We start from the raw sequence: 21061 nt of genomic DNA, 5'->3' as shown, positions 1-21061 counted from the left end.
AATACGCTACAAGCATGCTTTCGAAACTGCACTGGCTGGTCCCGGTCGTTCTCGGTTCGCATCCCTCCTCGAGGTGTTTTTCCGGCTTGAAATCGCGCACGACAACATGCTTAGCTAGGGAATCCCGTTGCTTGCAGGCGCGTTCGTTCTGAGCTTGACATGCGAGCCCATCCAACGCTCGCTCATCTATCTACACTGGGCGAAATGGCCACTGCCGATCCTGGCACACTTCGCAACTCCGACTTTTTACGGCTTCGCACCGGGCAAAGTTCAACACCTGTACCTCGATACGAACGATGGTGCCCGGCTTGGCGCGTGGCTCGTACTCGCCGAAGAAGCGTACGATCGTGCGATCCGGGACGACCAATTGTCCCTCGAAGGTCATTTGCCCTCGGCAGTCTTTGAATCAGCGCTGCGGTACATGGAATCTTTCGTGCTATTGTATTCACATGGTGGCCATCGCGTCCTGATGTTGCGGTCTCGAAACTGGTGCAGGTCGCCATCATATCCGACCGTGCTTTATTTCCATGGGAATGCGGGCTCGAGGGCCGTTGGCAATCGGATCCGAGTCGCGCAGAAACTGTCTGCGAGCAACTGCAACGTCCTCATGATCGATTACAGGTCAGTTCCTGCGATGACCCAAGCAATCCCTGCTGTCGGTCTTGGCGACAGCTGAACTCGCGCGACGCTTTGACAGAGGTTTTGCAGATTCATCTTCGAGTCCTCCTCCGACCGAGCAAGGCATGTTGATCGATGCAACCCGAGCATTCGACTACTTGCATCTCGAACACAAGGTCGACCCTGCCCAGATCGTCGTGATGGGACAATCTCTCGGTACTGGTATCGGGACCGCTTTGGTCGCAAGTCTCGTAGATCGAGGTCCGCTATTTTTCCATCTCCATTTGATCAAACCGTTTCGTGGTTCTCATCTTGCGAATTCGGATTATGGCAGGTATTCACCTGAGGTCCCTCGTGCTGATCGCGCCTTTCTCGTCGATCGCCGCTCTACTCGAAACTTACAAGCTAGGTTCGTTTTCTAGCCTTTTTCTTGGGAGCCAGGGGTAGACTGACACTTCATAAGTTTTATCACTCGCTAGGACAAGTGATCCCGCTCGTGTCTCCACTGCGTCGATTCCCTTGGCTCTTCAACCAACTCTTGTCGTTTCTCCGTTCGAGATTCGACACGAGATCGGTCATCTCGGCGAGTCCTCTTTTTCTTTGAGCCGCTGCTCAGGAAAGGATCAGGACTGACCCTGATGGTGCTGCGAATTATCAGAAAGTGAAATGTCCGATCCTGCTCGTCCATGCCCAGGATGACCCCGTGATCCCCTTTTCCCATTCCCGTACGCTGTCGGAACACCTCCTCGAACCTCTCTTGCACGAATCGGAACCAGAAAGAACCGAAAACGATCATGAACCGAGAGGAAGACAAGTCGTCGTCGAGGAACAAGTTGTTGGAGGTTGGGGGACCGTGAAACGATTCGAACGAGGTCAAGGTTTCGGTCGGGTAGTTTGGGCAGAGGTGAGTTTTCTTTTACGAACCCTTTCGAACCTTGAATACCCGGGTCGGAGGATTATCTTCCATCTCACCTCTCACTGCTGAAGAAGATTTGAAACGATCGACGTTATTCACTTTCTCATTTTCTGGTAGGCCAAGACGGGTGGTCATACTTTTATCGGAGAGACGGAATATGTCATGAGACTTGGTGAGTCTCGGCTCGAAACACTTGCAAAAACGTTGCGCTTTTTGGATTCATCGCTCTGACCCTGCTGCTGCTGCTCTCTCCCCATATCGCGCACACACACGTTCTAGTTGACGAGACGATTCGCGGATGAAACGACTGTGTACAATATCATTTGCAATCGTATCCGTCAAACCTGTCGAGCAGTATAAGATGATGGATCGACGAGGGGGCCCAGGAATTGCTCTTGACCTCGCGAACAAGTCAGAAGAGAAGGAGAGAAAAGTGATTTTCTCGCGTTTCAACCAACAAAAAGACAAAATTCAGAGAGAAGTAGAGTCTTTCTTTAGTTGGCGCCAGCCTCGTGCATGTACGTGAGCCCGCACTTGCCGCAGTACTGACGGTTGTGGTGGTTCGCGAGGAAGACACCGGCACCGCACGAGTCGGCGGGGCACTCACGCCTCAAGCGCTTGATCTTGCCGTCCGAGTCGACGCGGTAGTACTTGAGGATGGCCATCTTGACCGGCTTGCGCTTGTGCTTGATCTTCTTGGGAGTGGTGTAGCTGAAGAAAAGGAGACGATGAGGGTTTAGCGAAACAAGCAAAAGAGAGGGGAGTGGGACGAGAGACGTACTTCTTCTTTTTGCGCTTCTTTCCTCCTCCACGAAGACGAAGGACCAAGTGAAGGGTCGACTCCTTCTGGATGTTGTAGTCCGAGAGGGTGCGACCGTCTTCGAGCTGCTTGCCGGCAAAGATCAAACGTTGTTGATCGGGAGGGATGCCTTCTTTGTCTTGGATCTTGGCCTTGACCTGAGAGCAGGGGACAAGCGAAAGGCGCTTGGTGGTCAGCGGTGCAAAAGGGAGGGGAGGATGTGGGGCGTGACGACTCACATTGTCGATCGTGTCGGAAGACTCGACCTCGAGGGTGATCTAGAGTGGACACAGAGAGAGAGGCGCGCGGTGAGCCGAGAGACCCCCAAGTAGCTTGTGGACGGCGTGACGTACGGTCTTTCCCGTGAGGGCTGTGCAGAGCGGACGAGGGGGCAACGCGAAGCGAGTCAGCACGCCGAGGCGAGGCGAGGGCGAGGGGCAGAGCGAGAGAGGAGGGGGGCGTACTCTTGACAAAGATCTGCATGATGTGCCGAGCTTCTTACCTACACAGCCTGTGAAAGGTGCGGTCCTGGGTGGGAAGTTGAGGGAGCGAGACCAAGGGGCGCGCGGCGGGGGCGAGGGCGAGTGGGATTTCAGCTCGGATTTCGCCCGCGAGGAAAGTTGCTCGACGAGTTTGGCAGACGAGTCCGGCCTCGCCTTCAGTCTCCGTCTCCAGGCCACTCGATCTCTTTTCCACAATGGTAAGCCCAGCACTGTCCAGACTGATCTCGGGTCGACCTAGCAGCACGCACCTGTCCAACCACGCGCGCGGGGAGCCAAGCGCAGAGGATGGGCAGAAATAGAAAACGGCTCGCTTGCAGCGCTCTCGACCTCGCAGCGCCCTCAGGATGGGCCAGGGGGAGAGTGTAGGACTAGGCAAAGGTACTGGGAGGGGGCACGCAAGCAGCAGCAGCGCAGCTCGACAGCACGCAACAGCATCGCACCTCTCTTGCACAACTCGACTCGACCTCGACCACCCTGTGCCTTACAATCGACCATCGCCCAGCCTTTGATATACTTCTCTACCCGCAAGCGCGATCATCTCGAGTCACGCGCGGCCTCTGAACTCGCTCCGCCAACAACCCCAGCGCGACTTCGAATGTTCCACCTGTTCCTCGCTCTCGCTCCCGATTCCGACACTTGCGAGCTGCTGCTGCTGGAGGTGTTGAAAGGACACAGGCGTAAACACGAGGGCGGCCGTTGGGAGTTGAACTAGAGAGCTGCAAGCTGACTCTCGGATGCCTTGCGTCGCTCGCGTACCCATAGACGAAGGGAACGACTTCTTTCGGTCTCCGCCACACCAAGAGTCACACTCTCTGCAGGCGTTGCGGTCGCCGCTCGTTCCACAAGCAGCACAAGACGTGCGCTTCGTGCGGCTTCCCCGCTGCCAAGATGAGGTCCTGTACGTTTACCAACCTCCCTTCCCTTGCACCCCGTCCAGTTCTGACCGTGTTGCTCCGACACAGACGAGTGGGGTCAGAAGGCCAAGCGCAGAAAGACCACCGGTACCGGTCGCATGTCGCACCTCAAGAACGTTTCCCGTCGCTTCAAGAACGGGTACGTCTAAATCTCGGTCATCATCTCGAAACCTCTGCCCCTCCTCCGGACTGACCCTGTTGCCCCTTTTTTTCTTCGCTCGTTTTATCAGTTTCCGTGAGGGCACCACTGCTACCCGCAAGACCAAGACCAAGTCCGAGTAAATTCGACCTTGAATCTTCTTGTTTCCTGCAACCCCCCTCCCTCCTTCTCGCTCCCTCAACCCTCTTCTTGGCTTCTCCCCCCCTCAACCCAATATCTCTCACACTCTCTTCGCATGAATTTCAAAAAGTGTCGAACAGTGGAATGAAAGAAAGAAAAGAATCAGGCAGTGCGTCGGAGACCACCCCAAAATACCAAAAAACCCTACTGGACGAGAAGCTTTCGTTCTCGGGGCCCGTCAACACACGAGAGATAGTGAAAGGCTTGAGAAGGGTCTCTCTACGATTCGCTCACGAGAGCGCTCAGGTCGAAAGAACTTGATCGTCTTTTTCACGTTCTCCCTCACCGAGTCATTCTCGATCAAAGGACTACCAACGTAGCAGACGCAGGATTGGGCAAAAGGAGAAACCCTCCGTCAAAATTGCTTTTCATTTTCACTTATATCAGCGGTCTCGTTCACTTTCCCACACGGCGACGAGTTCCCTATAACTGTCCAGCAACATCCTGACTTCACCGAGTTTCAATTCGTCGATCGAGTTTATCTCCAAGAACCTCTGGATCGGTTGGAACGTCGAGGTGGATCCGTTCGAGCGCAGTGAAGGAGTCTGTGTCCTGCTCCCGAGCAGGTTTGAGGGTTCTTCCACTGTTGCTGGAGGGTCTGACAAGGTTGGATTCAAAAGAGATAATCGTCTCGGACTGTTTGGAGAGGTCACCCCCGAGTTGGGTCCTGCGAATGCCGAGAAAAGCGAAGCCTGCAGCAAACAAATAGTAAAATAAAAGCATCTCGTCAACTCTTCTGATCTCGCTGACACCGGCAAGGACTTTTTGGTACTCACTCTCGTGGTCGACGAAGGATTGCTCTTGAGATCGGGAGATGTCGACCCCGTGACCGATCCGAACCTTGCGAGCCCTGAAATGTTTGACAGTCGTTCTCCAAAACTCGGTCGTTCTTCGGTCCCAGACCCGTTAGCGGAACCCACACTTGTCGATTCTCCGACGAGGTTTCTGCCAATCGTCGTGTCTCGAATGAGAGACGAGATCGATCTGATACTGCGAGTATCGTCTTCCCTGTTGACCGGTTTCGCAGGTGAAGCCCTGTCCCCTTCGTTCGGTTTGAATGAGCTTCTCGATTGAGATGGACTCGAAGGTGGCGTGTATTCCGAAGGAGTGACGTCTGGCGAACCTCCAGGCAGATCAATCATCTCCTTTGCCGGCAGGGCCGCCTGGTTCGTTTCTCCCAAAGCTGATTCTGGTGCAGTATTCGTGGTGGTTGATGGTAGTCGTGCGTCACCCGGAAGAGTGTTGACACTTGTACTGCGTCGGAACGGGAGTCCAATCCGAGCTCTCCCTCTCGCCCCTTCAAGCACGCCTCTCACTTCGTCGAGACTCTTTGGTGCGGCTCCTCCGACTCCACTCGCGATCGCTGACAATCCTTTCGGTCCGAACAACATGCGGTAACTCGAATCGACAACTCCGCTCAACGCCGTGTTGGCCGAATCGATCAAGCCCAGAGGCATCTCGGAAGTCAACCGAGACGAGAGTCGACCAGTCGTGTACGCTCTCGGTCGATTACCCGTTGTCGCAGGTGAACCTGCACTCGAGCCAGTCGAGTTGAACGAGGGTGACGTCGCGGCCAAAACTTTTTGGGACGACAATCCGAGGGAAGACACGTCGACGTGGTTCAGGAATTCGACCACGGCGTCAAAATTCGTCAGGCAGTACGACGCCTGTCCACGCATTAGTGATTCGGATCGGAACCGATGCGAGAACTTGAGGTGCGAAATCAGCCGGGGTGGGTTCGAGCGAACGACCGAGTAGATCAGGAGCGGAAGGATCAAGTCTGCTCCCGAAGTCGAAGTCGGTGTCGATGACGACATCGATCGACCGTGCAGAGAGGAAGAGGTCGAGGCTGAACGTTGTCGAGCGGTCGTGTCAAAGATCGAAGGTGGTGGTGATCGATTCGACGACGAGAACGGTTCAAACATTGACGAAGAAGTCGCTTCGTGCATGGACGAGCTCAGCTCGGTATCGACGGGAGCTGGAGCGGAGGGATCTGGTAGCTTGATTTCGGGGACATCCTGATCACCGGCGGGAGGAGGTCGAGGTGTCTTGAGGAGCTCGTCATCGGTCGTCTCGGCGTGAGAGGCTATAGGCGTAGGCGATCGAGGTCTTGAAGGTGCTCTCGAACTCGCTCGGGAGGAAGCGTCGTCCATTTCGACCTCGTGAGATTGCTCACTGAGCGCGGTCGCCGGGTCGATCTCTTTCTTGAGCGGGATTGGCGGCAGCTTGCCCAGTTCTTCGACGAGAATCTTGTGCACTTGAACGAACACATCGAGTTTAGATGAAGGCGTCATATCGGCAGGATCTTCGAGACGGGCGAGTTCTGTTCGACAAGCAGAAACAGCGAAGGACGGTTATGAGAGGTGAAGATGACCGAACGCTATTCGCAGTAGAAAGAGGACATACCTCGTCCGACCGTGTCGGCGAGATCTTCGACCGTTTCTCTCACGCCTCGCTTCTGCGACTCCCACCCCGGCAACCCTTCTTCCTCCGTTCCCAGTTCGACGCCTAGATGTTCCAAACTCAGTTCGAGAACGTTGAGCGCTGCGATCCTCGAAGCCAAATTCTCGTCGTCCTGTGCGTCGCTTGAGAACGGTGGACAAAACACGTGCGAGTACAGTGACGTTGAAAGCAACGAGTCTTCGACTTGCGACAAAGCCGAGTCGACTCGCTCTTCGAGCGCACCGAAATCTTCGAGCGCACCTCGATCGTCTTCGTGCGAGGCAGAAGTCGGAGCCGCCGTTGGCGAAGCGACACTTAAGTTTCTCGACAGGTCGTTACGGACGTCATGCAGCACGTCTTGAAACGCCTCGGTAATAATTTCGATATCGGCTCGGAACAGCGAGGATGTCGAGCTCGGATTCGGCGGCGGTGCCGACAAAGGTGCTCCCGTGCCCGTAGGACCAAACACGCTCGTCCAAGCAGAAGATGGAGGGTTGAACTTGTTCGAGAAAGTCGTGATTCGCTCAATTGCTGTCCGATCGCCCCTGAGTCCGTCGAGAGTGAACAGATCTGCTTCAAGCTTGTCTGCCGATCGAGTTCGGATTTGCTTCGAGACTTCCGAGAACCGTACCGGGGTAGGAATGACGAGAACGGAGATTTCGAGGTTCGCGGATGACTTGGTGGAAGAAGGCCCCCCTGAGGAAGATGAAAGTGGCTCCGAAGGGTTGCTGGTGGAAGCTGGCGGGAGTTCTGCCGAGGACGCTTTCGAGAACAGGGCAGCAAGCCGACTGCTCGTGTTTGTGCGAGACGCTGCGGCGATCGCTGAAGGTGCTGCAGTCGCCGTTCTGGGCAGCGACAAAGTCGACACGGGGGATTGCGCAGCAAAGTGAGGGAACGTATGCGAATCGCTCGTCGAACTGGTAGAGGCCGGTCCCCGAAGATAGCGGTGTAGGTCTTCGCTTGCAAAGTCGACTATCGGTTCGAGGGTGCTTCGCCGCACGATGCCATGTTCAGACGCTCGTACTGCGAGTCCACAGCCGGTAAACGTGACTCTACCCTCGGCGATCGTGCCTCTCAATCCACTCAGTGATACGAAAGAGCGAGACGTGTCCTGAGAAGCGGGAGTGAGTGGCGGTGAGGGAAGCAACAAGTGGTCGAGTAGATTTGCGAGTTGAACTGTCGTAGGAAAGTCGATTTTCTCAGCGGGCAGCAAGAGCGTGACCTAGAGACTTAAATCGTTCAGTCTGTGATTCTCGATGGGAATTGGGAAACAGGAGGAGGGCGGGCGAGGGGACGGACCTTTCCAGACTTGACGAGGTCAACGATCGTGCTCGACTCGCTGTCTGGCGAAATCGAACCCAGTTTCGTAATCATGTGCGCTCCCCAACTGTCATGCTGAATCCCGAGAGCCTGCAATTCAGCCTTGAGCGCCTGTTTCTGCAATTGTTCCTTGGCTTCCGAGACGGATCTCGCATAGGTCCGGCCCGAAGGAGACGGCAAGGTCGAATTCGAAGGTCTCGAAACAAGAGGCGGAGGTGCGAGGGCTATCGTCGGATGAAATGGAGGAGTTGGGATCGTACTAGGCGACGCTGATGAGCTCGTGGTCGTTGTGGATGAAGAGGACAGACGAGGCGGTGAGGTAGCACTCGTGACATCTGTCGACAATGGGTTCGTGGTCGATCGTTTCTTGTACGAATTGTACACTGCATACGGTCCTCCAGGCGAAGTAGATGGCTCGGGAAGTGCAGGACCGGCAGACGGGGACGACAACGGATCGTCATGCGTGCTCGACTGCGACCGCATACTCCGGGGTCGACTCGACTCGCGCACAATAGGCCTAGCAGGTAGAGGCGGAGGTGACGCGGACTGGTCCATGGTTTCGTTCCGAGCCGTGTCCCTGTGAAACTGCTACTGCCGAAAGTTGATCGAACGTCGCAAGTGGGGAGTATCGCGCGTTTTCCACGGGGCGGATCCGCTCCAACGATCGCTCGAGCTGATGTCTTGTAGCTCTCTTGGCTGATGCCGGTACACACGGCGAATTTACTGATGCGTGACGTGGTGGTCAAAGCGAACGTAACGTTGTCCGAATTTCCAACTCGGTCTCAGGTGCCCGATCTCAACGACAGCAGTATGAGCCAGGGAGCCAACGACATCGATAGGTTGCACGGAAAACAGGTGGTGGGTATCATACGAAAGTATTCGTAGAGAGAATAGTCATGCAGGTTTGGAGGGGGGTATATACGCAGGAGGTGCGAGGGACAGAACGAGGTGTATAAGACACGTCCAGCTGTAGACAAGCTCGAAGTGTTGGTGTAGGAGATGGAGGAAAACCCTAAAGGGAAACGGTTATCAGAACCCGTTGCTGCTGGTCAAAGCAGCGTTACACGTTCTTCGCATCTGTTCCCATTCGCCTTCCTGAGGGATCACAACATCTGTAGCACGGTCGGATCGAGCGTTTCACGAGTCAGGAGGTTATCACACCAAAGACAGTTGAGAGGGAATGTGCTGTACCTGGAGAGACTTCGTAGACATAGACGGCGCCATCCGAGCTGGCCACTGCGCACCGTTGGCCTTCCTTCTTGTCCCATGCGACCTTGTTCAACGCTGCAGGTCCTCCTCGTGGTGGTCCAGAACCCATCCTTCGCGTCGGTGGATCGTCCGAGGCGGGCGTAGGTTCTTGCACAATGGTCGAAATGATGGGTACCTGAAAAAACCCGAGAGCAAGCAATTCAAGTTGTTCGTCAGCTTGTGCAAGTTAGAAGAAGCTCGAAGTCCAGCGCCTTACTTCGGTATCGAGGTTCAGGTTCCACAGGTTGAGTTTGCCCGCACCATCAACACTCGCGAACAGTGCTGGATGGTGAGGGTGCCATTCAACGTCATAGACGTAGTCGTCTGCCTCTTCAAACGAGAGCAAAGGTTGATTCGTCGCGACTCCCGGGGTCGTCGTCGCATGGTTCGTGTTTGGATGCAGGGAAGACTTGACAGATTGAGCTGCAGAGCCGTTTGCAGACGATGTCGTCGTCGAAGTCGCTCCCGAGGTCGTTGTTGTGGTCAGAGTTCCCGCTCTCCACAGTCGGATCGTCCAGTCGACTCCGCACGTGAGAAACAAATCGCTCAAGTCGATTCGACCTTCGACCGGATGGAAACTGATGCCCGTCACAGGCCCGCTATGACCTTTGTACACCTCGTGCTGGTTCAAGCCGGCTTTCGCGCCGGCACGGTCGTACCGGTTCGCACTGTACACGTTGCCTTCTTCGCTGCCAACCCAGAAACTCGTCGTTTCGCCCGACGGGAACCCGAGGCACGTGATCGACACCTCGTCCGTCTTGGTGTGCACCGGATGCACGAGTTCGAGGCTCTCTTGCGGACGTGCGAGCATGTCGAGTGACCAGCAGCACACGGTGCCGTCGGTCGAAGCAGACACGAGCGAGTGCGCGTTCTGAGTTCCGATCATCGACAGCGAGTACACGGGGTGCGTGTGGCCCGAAGCTGACAACGGGGTCTTGAGGACTGGGTTAGGAGAGCGAGATCGAGTGTCCCACAGGAGGATCTGACCCGAGTAGGTTCCGCCGATGACGAGGTTCGGATGAAACGGTGAGAAGCACACTGAAAGCACATCTGACTGTGGCAAGGGCAACAAGTGTCAGAGACAGACCAAGCGACGACCCGCCACGAAGAGGGCAGAGCAGGTTGCGCACCTGAGCATGAAACACAAATTCGGGCCGTTCGAGCAAGTGCAGGTTCCACACGGCAACAATGCCGTCGGGTTCGTTGATCGCCATTGGATTTCGGTTGTACGCTGCGACAAACAATTCGGGGTACTGTCGTCCCAGTCACAGAGAACGTCAGCTTTGAATGGCGATCGGAGGAGAAGGAGGATGAGAGGCGTACCTTGGGCGACCAGTCGATCGCGGTGACGCTCCTACCTTTGCCCCAACTCTGGTCACGCCACATACCGGCGAGCCGGACGCGCTGCTTGTTTCCATCTGCATCGAGCCTCGCGCGGTCGTCGGCGATCGTGTAGTCGCTCAGGTAGTCGTAACTCTCGCTCAGCGCGCGCTGGACCACCTTGGTCGAATCGTTCAGGAACTGCGCGAACGCGGGTGAGCCAATAATCGAATCCAGTTCGGTGCGAGGCAAGCCGCGTTTGAGCGCTTCGTCGTGCGCGAGCTGGGCGAGTCGCTTCTCCTCCTGGATTTCGAGGTCGAGCTGTTGGCGTTCGAGCTCGAGCTCGGCAAACATGCGAGCACGCAGCTGGTCTGCCGCTTCGCGACCAGCTTGATCTGGTTCGTCATCTCTCGAAGTCGTGATCGCAACCGAGGCAGAAGAAGAAGCTGTCGCGCGGGTGAGGAGGTCGGGAGTAGTCTGGATCGACTTGTCGTACACGACTTTGGGTTTCGGCGGCGGAGGAGGAGGAGGCGAGACGACTGGGGTGGGTTCGGGTTCGGTTGTGGTTGCGGTGGTGACGGTCGGAACGGCGGATGGGGAACTACAGATGACGGGTCAGATCAGCGTACACAGTCGAGCTCAGTCGACCGGCTCGAACTCACGCTGCATGTATCTCAGAAGATGGTTCTGGAATCCCTTGGACAATCGGGGTTGATGTTCGAGTGAGCGGGGGAGTTTGAGCGGCGGTCGAGGCTGAAGCGGATGCCGAGGGGGAAGTCGCGGTGGTGGACGATCCAACAGCTGACGCGAGTCCTACTCCTTTCAGCAGTTGTTCAATCTCGTCGTGGCCGGTGCGAGATTCTTCTCGAGGCGGTGCTGGGACACTGCTCGCGGCGAGCTGGAGCTGCTGTCGTGTTGACTGTTCGCGGTCCTGCCTCGCTTGCTTCAACTGAGCGAGCCGTGCGCGCTTCTCGGCAATCTCGGCGCGTCTTCGTTCCGACATAATCGAGGTGGGACAGCGCGTGAGCCGAAACAAGAGATGAGACTGAACCCGCTTGAAAGTCACGCGCGCGAATGTCACTGCTTCGCTCTTTCCGCGTCGACTGCCTACACGCGACGATGGCCACTCCAGCACCTCGCAATGCGACCCGGCCCGAGAACCTCGCATCGTCCAACAAGCGCACGTCGCGCCAGTCGCTCCTCGCGCTGTATTCGCAACTGCTGCCGCTCGCACCGCCGACCTCTCGCTCCACTTACCTCGCATCCCTCCTCTCGGCCGTACCGGGGTTGAGCCTGTCGACACCGCAGATCGAGGCCGTGTGGGACGAGCTCACTGAATCAATCTGGGTCACTCACGAGAACGACATGCAACGCCTGTGGAGGCAAGGCTTCTTCGGCAAAGGATTCCTCAGTCGATCGGAACCGTCGTGGAAGCGACGGGTCGAGAACCGCAGAGCCGAGCTCGAAGGCCGAGAGAAGCGTACGCAGTTCCCACTTTATTGTCGCTTCCTCCCGCCAACTGACGCTTGTCGAGCAGGCCTCACTTCGGAGGAAATCACGGCTCAGCGTCGACTCGAACGCAAAGGGACCAAACTCGTGAAAAAGCTCGAACGAGACGCAGAGAAACTCTTGGCCGCTTCGGCCGCTCAAACTTCCCTCCAACGCGAATCGTCCCCAGCTCCGGAACAGAACGACTCGACTCCAGTGACAACATCTAATCTGCCAGACCAGGAAGCACGAGAAGCAGACCAGGAAGAGGGAGAGGAAGAAAATCCGCCCGAACCCTGGCAACTCGAAGCTGAACACACTCAACTTCAACCCGAAGAAGCCTTCTTCCTCCTCTTCTCGCTCGGATGCCTCTCGTTGCGCATCTCGTCCGCCACGTCTAGCCGACTCTCGATCAAGCACGCGTTCTCGCTCTTCCTCGAATCCGCCTGTCCCGAACTCTCTCCCTCGCCCACTCGACCCCTGCTGCAGGACCCGCGACTGAATCGACTAGACAGTCCGTTCTTCCTGTCGTACGCCGTATACCACCACTATCGGTCGATGGGATGGGTCGTCCGCAGCGGCGTCAAGTTCTGTACAGATTGGGTCTTGTATGGTCCAGGAGGTCCAGTTGGAGGTCATGCCGAGTCAGTTTTCCCCGACTCCCTTGAAAAGAAAACTGCTTGGTTTTTCTCTCGAGGTCAAACTAATCAAATCGCTTGCTTTCCTTACTCGGGACAGGTTCGCCGTTGTGATCATTCCCACCTATGTCAACCCGAAAGACGCCGCCACGTCGCCGTTTACGACCATTTCGAACCTCGCGTATTCTACAGATCCGGAATTAAGGCATATGGTAGAGCAAGAACAGCAGGCACGAGAAGAGCTTGGAGCGGAGCACGAACACTTGAAAGGGGAAGGAGAGAGGAGGAACAGTTGGAAATGGTTCCACACGGTGAATCGAGTCTGTTCAGGAGTCAAAAAGGTAACGTTTCCCCCCAAATCTCCTCACAGTACTCGTTCCGGGGGAAAGAACACCATGGGTTGACATGCGTTTCAATTCGGCATCATCAGACCCTCGTCTTGTTGCATGTCGTGATTCCAGATTTGCAACTGACAGTTCCGGCAGACGAGCACGATTGGTTGGTCAACCATCCGGCTCAAGCTCTCGCAAAACTACAGATGAGGGAAGTCGTCGTCAGGAGGTTCTTGGCGGGTAGGATGAGGGATTGAGAGGAAGACGGATCACACGAGGAAACGCATGTCTTTTTTGGGTTATCTACATGTTGTACAAATAGCCCCTGTTCACTCCGCATATCGCATCCAAAACACCGTTTCATGTCGAAACGGAATCAATGTACGAAAATATTATTCTTTCACATGAAGCTTTGATTGCGGAGAAATGCGTGATCCAGTGGAACCATCGTGATGAACGTTGTTCTCAACGGGTCGTCTCACCACTCATCCTTCCCAAAATACTCGCAAACGGGTTCTCGGAACCACTACCACTCCTCAACCTCGTCGATGTTCCTCCTCCTCCATTCGAATTGCCTGGACCATCGGGTCCAAGTTCAGGCGCAGTTCCATTCGTCGAGAGACTCAGGATCGAACCGGTCGTCGAATTGGTACGGTTCATCCCCGTGCCTTTCGCAAACGCCGGAGACAATGGAGGTTCTCCTTGTGGAGTCGAGGACGAAGGCAAGGTGGAAGGTGAGAACATCGGAACTGAATTAAGTCGAGGAGAGATCGTCGTCTTGCTGCTCGTTCCTCCTCCTCCTCCTCCCGAACCAGGTGGAGCGGAAGTGAGCAGCCCCGAATTTGCACGTTGGAGTTCGAGATCTTCCTTGTCTTCCCACAAGGTTTCGGCGAGCGTTCCACCTCCTTCGAAAGTCGAAGCGATCGAATTGCCGCGCAGGTGCGAGTATTGAGGACCTCCAGTGGAAGAGTTGCGAGTGTGTTGACGAGATCGACCTGCGAGAGGCGAAGATCCCGGGGTGACAAACTTGGACGAAGGGATCGTGTTGTAGGATGATTTCGGCAGTTGCGAGTACGTGCCTCGGCGAACGTGCAGGGCGTACGAGTACAGGCACAGAATGAAATACACCTGCGAGAAGCCGCATATACACGATGAGCGATTCGGTATAGACCTCGAGGGGGATACCGATCACGACAAGACTGACCTTGAGCAACCATCCGATCACGAGAACCGCTCCAGAGAACCCCCTCTCGCTTTTCCATACTCCCATCGCAGCTTCGACTCGAGCGGCATCGTCGAGTCCTGTACCCGTGTTGCTTCCCATCATGGCTTTCTGCGCGTCCGAATTGGCGATCCTGCGCCCGTCGTGTGGGGTGTAAAGGTACCAAATGGCGGCGAACAGACCCGTGTACAAGGTCCCGACGAGGTGATCAAGCGCAAACAGGTGCGCATATATGAGTGATTTCGGTCCGTTCTCCTGTACAAGTATTCATCGTCAGTCAAGAAAGCGCGTGAGAGGCGAGAGTTTGTAAGAGAAAGAAGGGTGGGTGGCTCACCTCGCCGATTTTCTGAAGTCCCCAGATGAACAGTACAAGACTTGCGATCGAGTAGACGTACATGGTCAGCTGACCGATAGGCTGGCTCAGCGCGGTGCTCCCTGCGAGCAAAACGGCAAGCATGCCATACGCTCCTGCCACTTTGTTCAACACGGCAAACAACGAGATGAGCGTTGCGCCTATGTGTTTCCAGACAAGCGAGCTGAACATCAGCCTTTTCGAAGCTTGCTGCTTGTGCGATGAGACTTGCCTAGCTTGAGATCCATCCCGCAGAACGAATCGAGCATCGGCGAGAGTCTCGCTCGGCTACTGATCGCCATCTCTGCTGCGTCCCGGTTTGCACGATCCTGAGTCTAGCCACCTTTCGTCTGATGCTCGAACGCTGGTGTTGATCGGATGTTGTCGCTGTAGCCAGATCAAGCTGGGCAAGCGTGCGACTTGATCGATCCTGGAACAACTGGCGAGGAGGCGACGTGCGGCGCGGTCGGACAAGAGTAGCGAGTCTGCAAGTCGCGTCTGGAGTGGTACAAAACTGCAACGAGGTAGAGTGGAACGAAAGTCCGCGAATCGTCGTCGACGCGCGCGTCGTCTTGCGCAACGATCTTTCGGGAAAATCTGCCCGTTTGCTCCCGCGTGAGAGCCAAGTCAACAAAAGGTAAAGCCAGGTCCGGGTGCCAAATGATCGGGTGACGCGAACCAGCTAGAAGCCAAAAAGAAGGGCCGAGCAGGGAATTGAACCCTGGACCTCTCCCAAGCGACTCTTAAAGCCCTAAGGGAGAATCATGCGACTAGACCACACGGCCTTTGATGTGAATGTGTCTCAAATAATGTATATATATTGTTTAAATTGTGCACACAGTCTAAGATCACCTCATTCATTCGCGAGCGAGTTCTGGTCAGCCAAAAAGTACAGCTACTGCCGCATAACATTGATGTGCGAGACCTCATCGCGCTCATCGAAGGGACAGCGAATCGAGAGAGTGAATCCTTCTCAGCTCGAGCTGAGTTCTCCTCGGCGCAGTCAGGCGTTCAGCGGCGATACAGTCGTCAGGGCTATGCCGGTCGCGACAAGCGCGAGCTGTTGCCGTTCGCACAAGTCTGCGAAGCGCGTCTCTCAGTTGCGACAGACTATTTCAGTGTAAGAAGTAACGTTTTGGAATTGCTTCTTTCCCTTTGGCACTCGTGTGTGCGAGACCAAAGGAACCCGGTGAGGCAGGAACTCAAACTACAACAAAGAGGAAACACGCGAGATGTTCATCCTTTGGAGCGATTTAAGAGCGGGCCTTCTCGGCTTGCTTGCGGCGCTGGTCACGCTCCTCGGCGATCGAGAGCTTGACTCCTCCTCCCTTGGGGAGCGAGACAGCGGCCTTCGATCCGTTGCCGATGATGAAGACGTTGGAGAGACGGGTGGCGAACTCGCGGTCAAGGATGTCCCTGACGTGGCAGATGTCGTAGCCTCCCAAGTGCCTCTCCTTCGAGATGATGGTACCAACACGACCTTGGTTACGTCCACCAGTGAGCATGACGAGTTGTCCTTGCTCGAAGGGGATGACCTCAACGATCTTGTTCTCGACGAGGTCGAACTTGACCGAGTCTCCGACCTTGATGATCGGGTCGGGGTAACGGATGGTGCGACCGTCGTGGGTGACGATGAAGGGAACTCCCTTGGCGCCGAGCTGAACCTTCTTGACCTTGAGGAGCTTGTAGGTAGCCTCCTCCTCCGAGATGCGGTGGATGGCGAAGCGACCCTTGACGTCGTAGAGGAGACGGAAGTGCTCTCCCGACTTCTCGATCGAGATGACGTCTGTTCGTGGGAGTGAGTCGCCGCGAGGGGGGCGCAGGCGAGGGAGGGAGGAACGAGAAAGAGAATGAGAGAAACGCACGGGTCAGCCCAGTCTGTACTCTTTCTTGAACCGCGGACCGCTCCCTTATCCGAGGACAAAGCCAAGGGGGTTCGCTGGCACCATTGTTGGAAGAGCAGATGGCTAACCTTGGAAACCGGCGGGGTAAGTCTCGTCGGTGCGGACCTTGTTGTCGATCTTGACAAGGCGTTGCTTGACGATGAGGGTGACCTCACGGCCGGTGAGAGCGTACTTCAAGCGGTTGCGGATGAAGATGGAAAGGGGCAAGCACTCGCGCTGCTTGTGGGGACCAGGCGAAGGCCTACAAAAGAGAGACGAGTCAGCAACTTTCCGCTCGCTCTAATCGACCTTGAACGCGTGAACGCACTTGGGGGCGTAAGCACCTGGATGGCGAGAGGGGTTCAGCTTCGGGATCGCAGAGGGAGAACGAGAGAGTGAAACTCACCACCGAGTTTGTCGAGCATCCATGCCTTAGGGGCGGCCAAGCGCGACATGTGCTTTTTGGGTCCTCGTGCCCTACATGTGCCAAACAATACAGAGAGAAGGGCGAGATTCGGAGAGGCGAGATGTGAATGCAAAAAGCGATCAGTCTCACAGGTCTGGCGCGGCGAGAGCGCGCGTTGGGCAGGACGGAGCAGGCGCTGCCAGAGTCGCGAGAGGTGTTGAGGACTTACATTTTGCTCTAGGTTGATCTGCTACCGGGGGAACGAGAAGAGACGGAGAGCAAAAAAACTTGCCAAGTTCTGCGCGGCTTCGCTCCCGCTCACTCAAACCACAAGTCGGATTCAACATTTTGCAATTCTGACCTTCTCTCTTTGCATCGGGATTCTCGACCTCTTGTGACTACCTGAGGTGGTGGCAATCAACTCCAGCGGATTGAGTCTTGTAGGTAAATCTCCAAAGTCCCGAAAAAATTCAGACAAGCAGAAACATGGGACAGCATGCAAGCTCAGTCATGCGACCTCCCGCTATTCCTCCGTATCAGGCTCATTTTCTTCCGTGTCCTGATCAGTGAAGAAGACTACCGCGCCTTGGTGTTCATTCGTATGATGGGCGCCAGTTCCCACTTTTTCACCCTGGGAAAGGTCTTGCTCAATGAGCCTCTTCCTTTGATCAAGCGTCGCCTCGCGTACGTGAGTGGCAAACAAAGCTGCTGTATGATTGCTCTGCTTCCGAACACCCCGACGCTGGACAGTGAGCTCGCCTGCATAATTCGTAGAGGTACACGGAACGTGCTCGACGCTTTCAGCAGCAACTGCATGGCTCGATGATCCCAATTCGGTTGCGGTTGACGACAGGGGCGTGAGCGTAGACATGATCGAGTCGGAGCTCGCAGTATGGTATTGCGCGAGGATCGAACTAGCCCGGGCAATTGCAGCTATCGCCTTTCCAGTTGCCGAGTAGTCTCGAGCAGGCGTGCCCAAGTCTTCGTCTGACATGGCCATATGTCCAGTATGCTCGGACGTCTGGAGGCGAGAACGACGTCGTGAGGGCGGCGAGGCGGCTATGTTGTCGGGGACGAGCGCTGAGGTATTTGGCGAGCCTGGAGAAACTTCTTTCCGTCCAGTGACGATACTAGCTTGCTGTACGTTTTGATCTGAGTCCTGAACACCAGCCGGGCTACCAGGTGTACTCGATCTCGCAGCGCCCGGCGCGAATGGCAAATCGTGACGTTTAGAGATCCTCAGTTCTTGTTCGAGTTTCGCAACTTGCGCCTTGCATTCGTCCATCTCTCGCAAGCCTCGCTTCAGCCGATCTTCGAGACTCTTCAGCGTCGCGCCACATCGGCATTCGGTTCGAGCACTTCGTTCGAGCTTGACGTGAGCTTCGAATTCCTCCAGCTTGCGCTGAACCGAGATTTCGACCTGCTCGATTCTCGCGTTCTGGCCCCTCGCTCGAGCGATTGCGTTGGCTTCCGCCGTCTTGAGGGAAGCGGAAAGCGAGTACGAGGAAGCACACAATTTTTCGAAAAGGGGAACGAGCTGCGACTCCACGATGGCAGCAACAGAGCCAGTCACGCGCTTCTCCAAGACATCGCCTGCTTGAGGAGGTTGTCAAGTAAGGCACTTTGTAGACGATGCGAACGGGAAGCACACCTTGCGCATTGACAAGCTCGTGTAATGTCGCGAGTTGGTGCCGCAGAGCATCGGTTTCGTCTCGCGCCTGCATGATTCCCTCGAGACAGCCTCGCACGGCCGACATCTCGATCTTGACTCTGTCGAGCGTCACTTTCAGCCTGGCGCCGTAGACGTCTGAAGGTTGCAGAGGCATCGGGCCAGCGTGCAAAGGGGCAGGGATTTCGGGATAGACGGCCTGCCGAGCAGAGGAAGCGTTAACAAGTCGATCACTACTCATTATTGATCGAGCGAGCGAATTCTGTCGCAGATGACTGTGACTGGAAGAAATGGGGACAAGCACGAAATGAGCGCCAAGCTCGCCAACGACTCTGCTCAAAGCTGTTGTGCCACGGCCTACGCAGAACATGCTACGATAAACTACGAATAGATCATACATCATATGCGGTAAGGTCGCAGTCTACGCTCTTCCTCGGCGCGCCTGTGTACCAACGCGGTAACCTCGGGACCCCAGTATTCTTCGGGATCCTCGTCGCCCATCAAGCAGTGCTCCTCGTGTCTGCACCAACGAAACCGGTCGGGTCAGCTGCAGGATTCTGTGGAAACGTAGGCTTGAGGAGGAAGAGCGTGCCTCGCGCCCTCGTCTCGCTCAAACACGACGAGATTGTCCCAGGCTAATCCTTTCTCCTTCCTCCAGCGTAGTACCGTCGGGCGTGCTGGGAACACGTGCGGGGGAGCGACAGATCGGGCGCGGTGAATCTCCTCGAACAAGTACAGCATGTCATCCTCTGAGAACGGAATCCGGCTGCGCGAATTGGGCAACTGACATCAGCACTGACGGACCAGGATTACGAGGGAAAGGATAAGCTTTACGTTGAGCCGGTGAGCTGATTCTCGACGGCAGCAAGCTGACGGTGCATGGTAGCTGCGGTCTTTTGTCGGTTTCTGCAGGACGGGAGCATCAGTCTGGTCTGCACTGAGTGAGATCCTCAAGAGAACTGGACTGACTTGACGGGCAAAGTCTCCGTCTTGAAACCAGCAAGCTCGAGCAGAACGTAAGTTGCCGCAGCATTTCCGAACTGAAACGAAGCATGAAATGAGCCGAGCCGAGCCCCATCGAGCCACAGGGAAAATGAAGACGGCATACCATAGCAGGAAGCGGTCCGAGGACGGGCAAGATTCTGACGCGGAAGTTGCTCATCGCGTGCAATTCGTCGACTTTGCCCCGCTGGAACTCCTCTTCGGGCAGGGGCAAGAGTCCAAGATCTGATCGCGGCTTCTCGGTCGAGTACTGTCCGAGAGAATCCATAGGTCAGCTTGCCTAACGCCCAATCGATCGGCTCGATTTGATTTACCACTACGGGAACGCCGTGGAAGACTCCCTCCATTCGCCTGCGACAGGTGTCCAGTCAGCTCGAGTTCCTTTTTCGCACGGTGGGTATGCCACAAAACTAACAATCTGCGGCGGACCTGACGAGCCAGGGGATCTTCGAACGTAGTCGAGATATCGCTGCGATATCACCCAAATCAGCTCGCTCACCTGAACTGCGTGTGGAAGGAGAAATGACTGACCTGACTTGGATGCGGCTCGGATCGCTCTTTGCGCCCGCTCCGAGAGCAGAGAAGACCTTGATTCCGTTCTTGGCGCAGTACGCCAGAAGGTCGACCTAGGAACGAGAAGCTTTCGAAGACATCAATCACCTGACATTAGGGTCGAGCACAACAAAGACCGAATGACCTTGGATTCAATGTTGTCGATACAATCAATAACGTAATCCGGGTTGCCTGTTGATGTCACCCAACTCGCTGGTTAGTGTCCATCGTGACTGCGCGCATGTACGCAGATTGCTGTACCTTCTAAAAGTTCTGCAGCCTTGTCCTTCTCGAACAGCTCGATTCGAGCATCCACCTCGACCCACGGCGCAACCGAAGCGAAATATTCAGCGCAAGAAGTCACTTTCGGAGTTCCGACTTCCGCCAGAGATGCGGTAGAATGCCGCTGGGACATCGTTCGGGCGCCTCATCAGTGGATCATACAGAAACGTGTGATTACGTTTGTATAACTCACATTCAGCGAGCTGAGGGAGACCTGGTCGAAGTCAATGATGCGGATCTTGCGTATACCACTGCGTACGAGCATTACTGCTGCTGCGCTTCCAACCCCTCCAACTCCAACGACGACGACAAATTTGTCTCTGATCTGTTCCATCTTGTCCTGTCCAAAGAATGCATAGTTGCGCGCCAACGCTTCCCGAATAATGACTTCGCTCGTCTTCTTCCCCTTGCGGCCTCCTGTGGCGGCAGTCTTGGCAGCTCCCGACATGCTCCCTTTGCGACTGCCCATCGGTCGCGTAAAGTCCCGAAGTTCTTCAGTGAGGTGACCATCGTCGTCTTCGTCTTCGAGGACATGTTCAATCTCGCTCTTGAGGTTCTTGCGTCGAGTCGTACGGCGCAGAGCTTGCGCGGCAAAGATACTACCCGCCGTCAAAGCAGTCGAAGCAGCTGCGACGAGGACTAGCTTCCCAGTCGATGACCGTGAGGCATCGGCAAGTCGAGAAACGAAGGTTGATGACGAGCTTGACATTGTTCGAATGGACGACTCGTCAAGAAGTCGAGAATGAACCTAGCCGTATGGGTCTCCCGCCTTGTTCCGGCAGAAAGCAGGTTACTGGGAAGAAGTTGGTTGAACC

General features: G+C 55.6%; 9 protein-coding genes across 9 annotated transcripts; 2 read left to right on the top strand and 7 right to left on the bottom strand.

The window, feature by feature from the left end:
- Positions 1 to 14: 14 nt before the first annotated feature.
- On the top strand, positions 15 to 1836 carry JCM15063_001273 (alpha/beta hydrolase; the record flags this gene model as incomplete). The annotated part of the gene is made up of 9 exons (XM_076678242.1): positions 15 to 54; positions 138 to 417; positions 496 to 621; positions 698 to 879; positions 953 to 1027; positions 1098 to 1201; positions 1277 to 1522; positions 1652 to 1706; positions 1814 to 1836. 9 exons carry the CDS (start codon positions 15 to 17, stop codon positions 1834 to 1836), a joined length of 1131 nt encoding a protein of 376 aa, XP_076534502.1.
- A 192-nt stretch (positions 1837 to 2028) lies between these two features.
- On the bottom strand, positions 2029 to 2816 carry RPS31 (ubiquitin-40S ribosomal protein eS31 RPS31 fusion protein; the record flags this gene model as incomplete). The annotated part of the gene is made up of 5 exons (XM_076678241.1): positions 2029 to 2245; positions 2316 to 2491; positions 2573 to 2611; positions 2687 to 2703; positions 2798 to 2816. The coding sequence occupies 5 exons, from the start codon at positions 2814 to 2816 to the stop codon at positions 2029 to 2031; spliced, it is 468 nt and encodes a 155-aa protein (XP_076534501.1).
- Positions 2817 to 4473: 1657 nt separating this feature from the next.
- JCM15063_001271 (uncharacterized protein) lies at positions 4474 to 8407 on the bottom strand (the record flags this gene model as incomplete). Its single annotated transcript, XM_076678240.1, has 4 exons — positions 4474 to 4782; positions 4867 to 6413; positions 6497 to 7754; positions 7832 to 8407. The coding sequence occupies 4 exons, from the start codon at positions 8405 to 8407 to the stop codon at positions 4474 to 4476; spliced, it is 3690 nt and encodes a 1229-aa protein (XP_076534500.1).
- A 474-nt stretch (positions 8408 to 8881) lies between these two features.
- PAC11 (dynein intermediate chain) lies at positions 8882 to 11423 on the bottom strand (the record flags this gene model as incomplete). Its single annotated transcript, XM_076678239.1, has 6 exons — positions 8882 to 8964; positions 9044 to 9236; positions 9318 to 10154; positions 10231 to 10353; positions 10424 to 11021; positions 11083 to 11423. The coding sequence occupies 6 exons, from the start codon at positions 11421 to 11423 to the stop codon at positions 8882 to 8884; spliced, it is 2175 nt and encodes a 724-aa protein (XP_076534499.1).
- A 116-nt stretch (positions 11424 to 11539) lies between these two features.
- Positions 11540 to 13135, top strand: SEN2 (tRNA splicing endonuclease subunit SEN2; the record flags this gene model as incomplete). The annotated part of the gene is made up of 4 exons (XM_076678238.1): positions 11540 to 11900; positions 11958 to 12552; positions 12647 to 12887; positions 12977 to 13135. 4 exons carry the CDS (start codon positions 11540 to 11542, stop codon positions 13133 to 13135), a joined length of 1356 nt encoding a protein of 451 aa, XP_076534498.1.
- Positions 13136 to 13343: 208 nt separating this feature from the next.
- Positions 13344 to 14754, bottom strand: KEI1 (Kei1p; the record flags this gene model as incomplete). Its single annotated transcript, XM_076678237.1, has 4 exons — positions 13344 to 14006; positions 14083 to 14355; positions 14435 to 14613; positions 14685 to 14754. 4 exons carry the CDS (start codon positions 14752 to 14754, stop codon positions 13344 to 13346), a joined length of 1185 nt encoding a protein of 394 aa, XP_076534497.1.
- A 951-nt stretch (positions 14755 to 15705) lies between these two features.
- Positions 15706 to 16790, bottom strand: JCM15063_001267 (eS4 family ribosomal protein; the record flags this gene model as incomplete). Its single annotated transcript, XM_076678236.1, has 4 exons — positions 15706 to 16238; positions 16425 to 16597; positions 16664 to 16679; positions 16742 to 16790. The coding sequence occupies 4 exons, from the start codon at positions 16788 to 16790 to the stop codon at positions 15706 to 15708; spliced, it is 771 nt and encodes a 256-aa protein (XP_076534496.1).
- A 474-nt stretch (positions 16791 to 17264) lies between these two features.
- On the bottom strand, positions 17265 to 18567 carry JCM15063_001266 (uncharacterized protein; the record flags this gene model as incomplete). Its single annotated transcript, XM_076678235.1, has 2 exons — positions 17265 to 18334; positions 18393 to 18567. 2 exons carry the CDS (start codon positions 18565 to 18567, stop codon positions 17265 to 17267), a joined length of 1245 nt encoding a protein of 414 aa, XP_076534495.1.
- Positions 18568 to 18809: 242 nt separating this feature from the next.
- Positions 18810 to 20955, bottom strand: JCM15063_001265 (tRNA threonylcarbamoyladenosine dehydratase; the record flags this gene model as incomplete). Its single annotated transcript, XM_076678234.1, has 11 exons — positions 18810 to 18930; positions 19003 to 19176; positions 19245 to 19316; positions 19380 to 19450; positions 19519 to 19662; positions 19727 to 19763; positions 19828 to 19881; positions 19944 to 20038; positions 20110 to 20156; positions 20226 to 20370; positions 20440 to 20955. 11 exons carry the CDS (start codon positions 20953 to 20955, stop codon positions 18810 to 18812), a joined length of 1476 nt encoding a protein of 491 aa, XP_076534494.1.
- Between the last annotated feature and the right edge of the window lie 106 nt (positions 20956 to 21061).

This window comes from Sporobolomyces koalae, assembly GCF_050403365.1.
Source record: "Sporobolomyces koalae JCM15063 DNA, S_koalae_JCM15063T_v1_ctg13, whole genome shotgun sequence".
Lineage (NCBI taxonomy): Eukaryota > Fungi > Basidiomycota > Microbotryomycetes > Sporidiobolales > Sporidiobolaceae > Sporobolomyces > Sporobolomyces koalae.
Note: the sequence above shows the minus strand (reverse complement) of the source record. Positions and strands in the feature narration are given on the sequence as shown.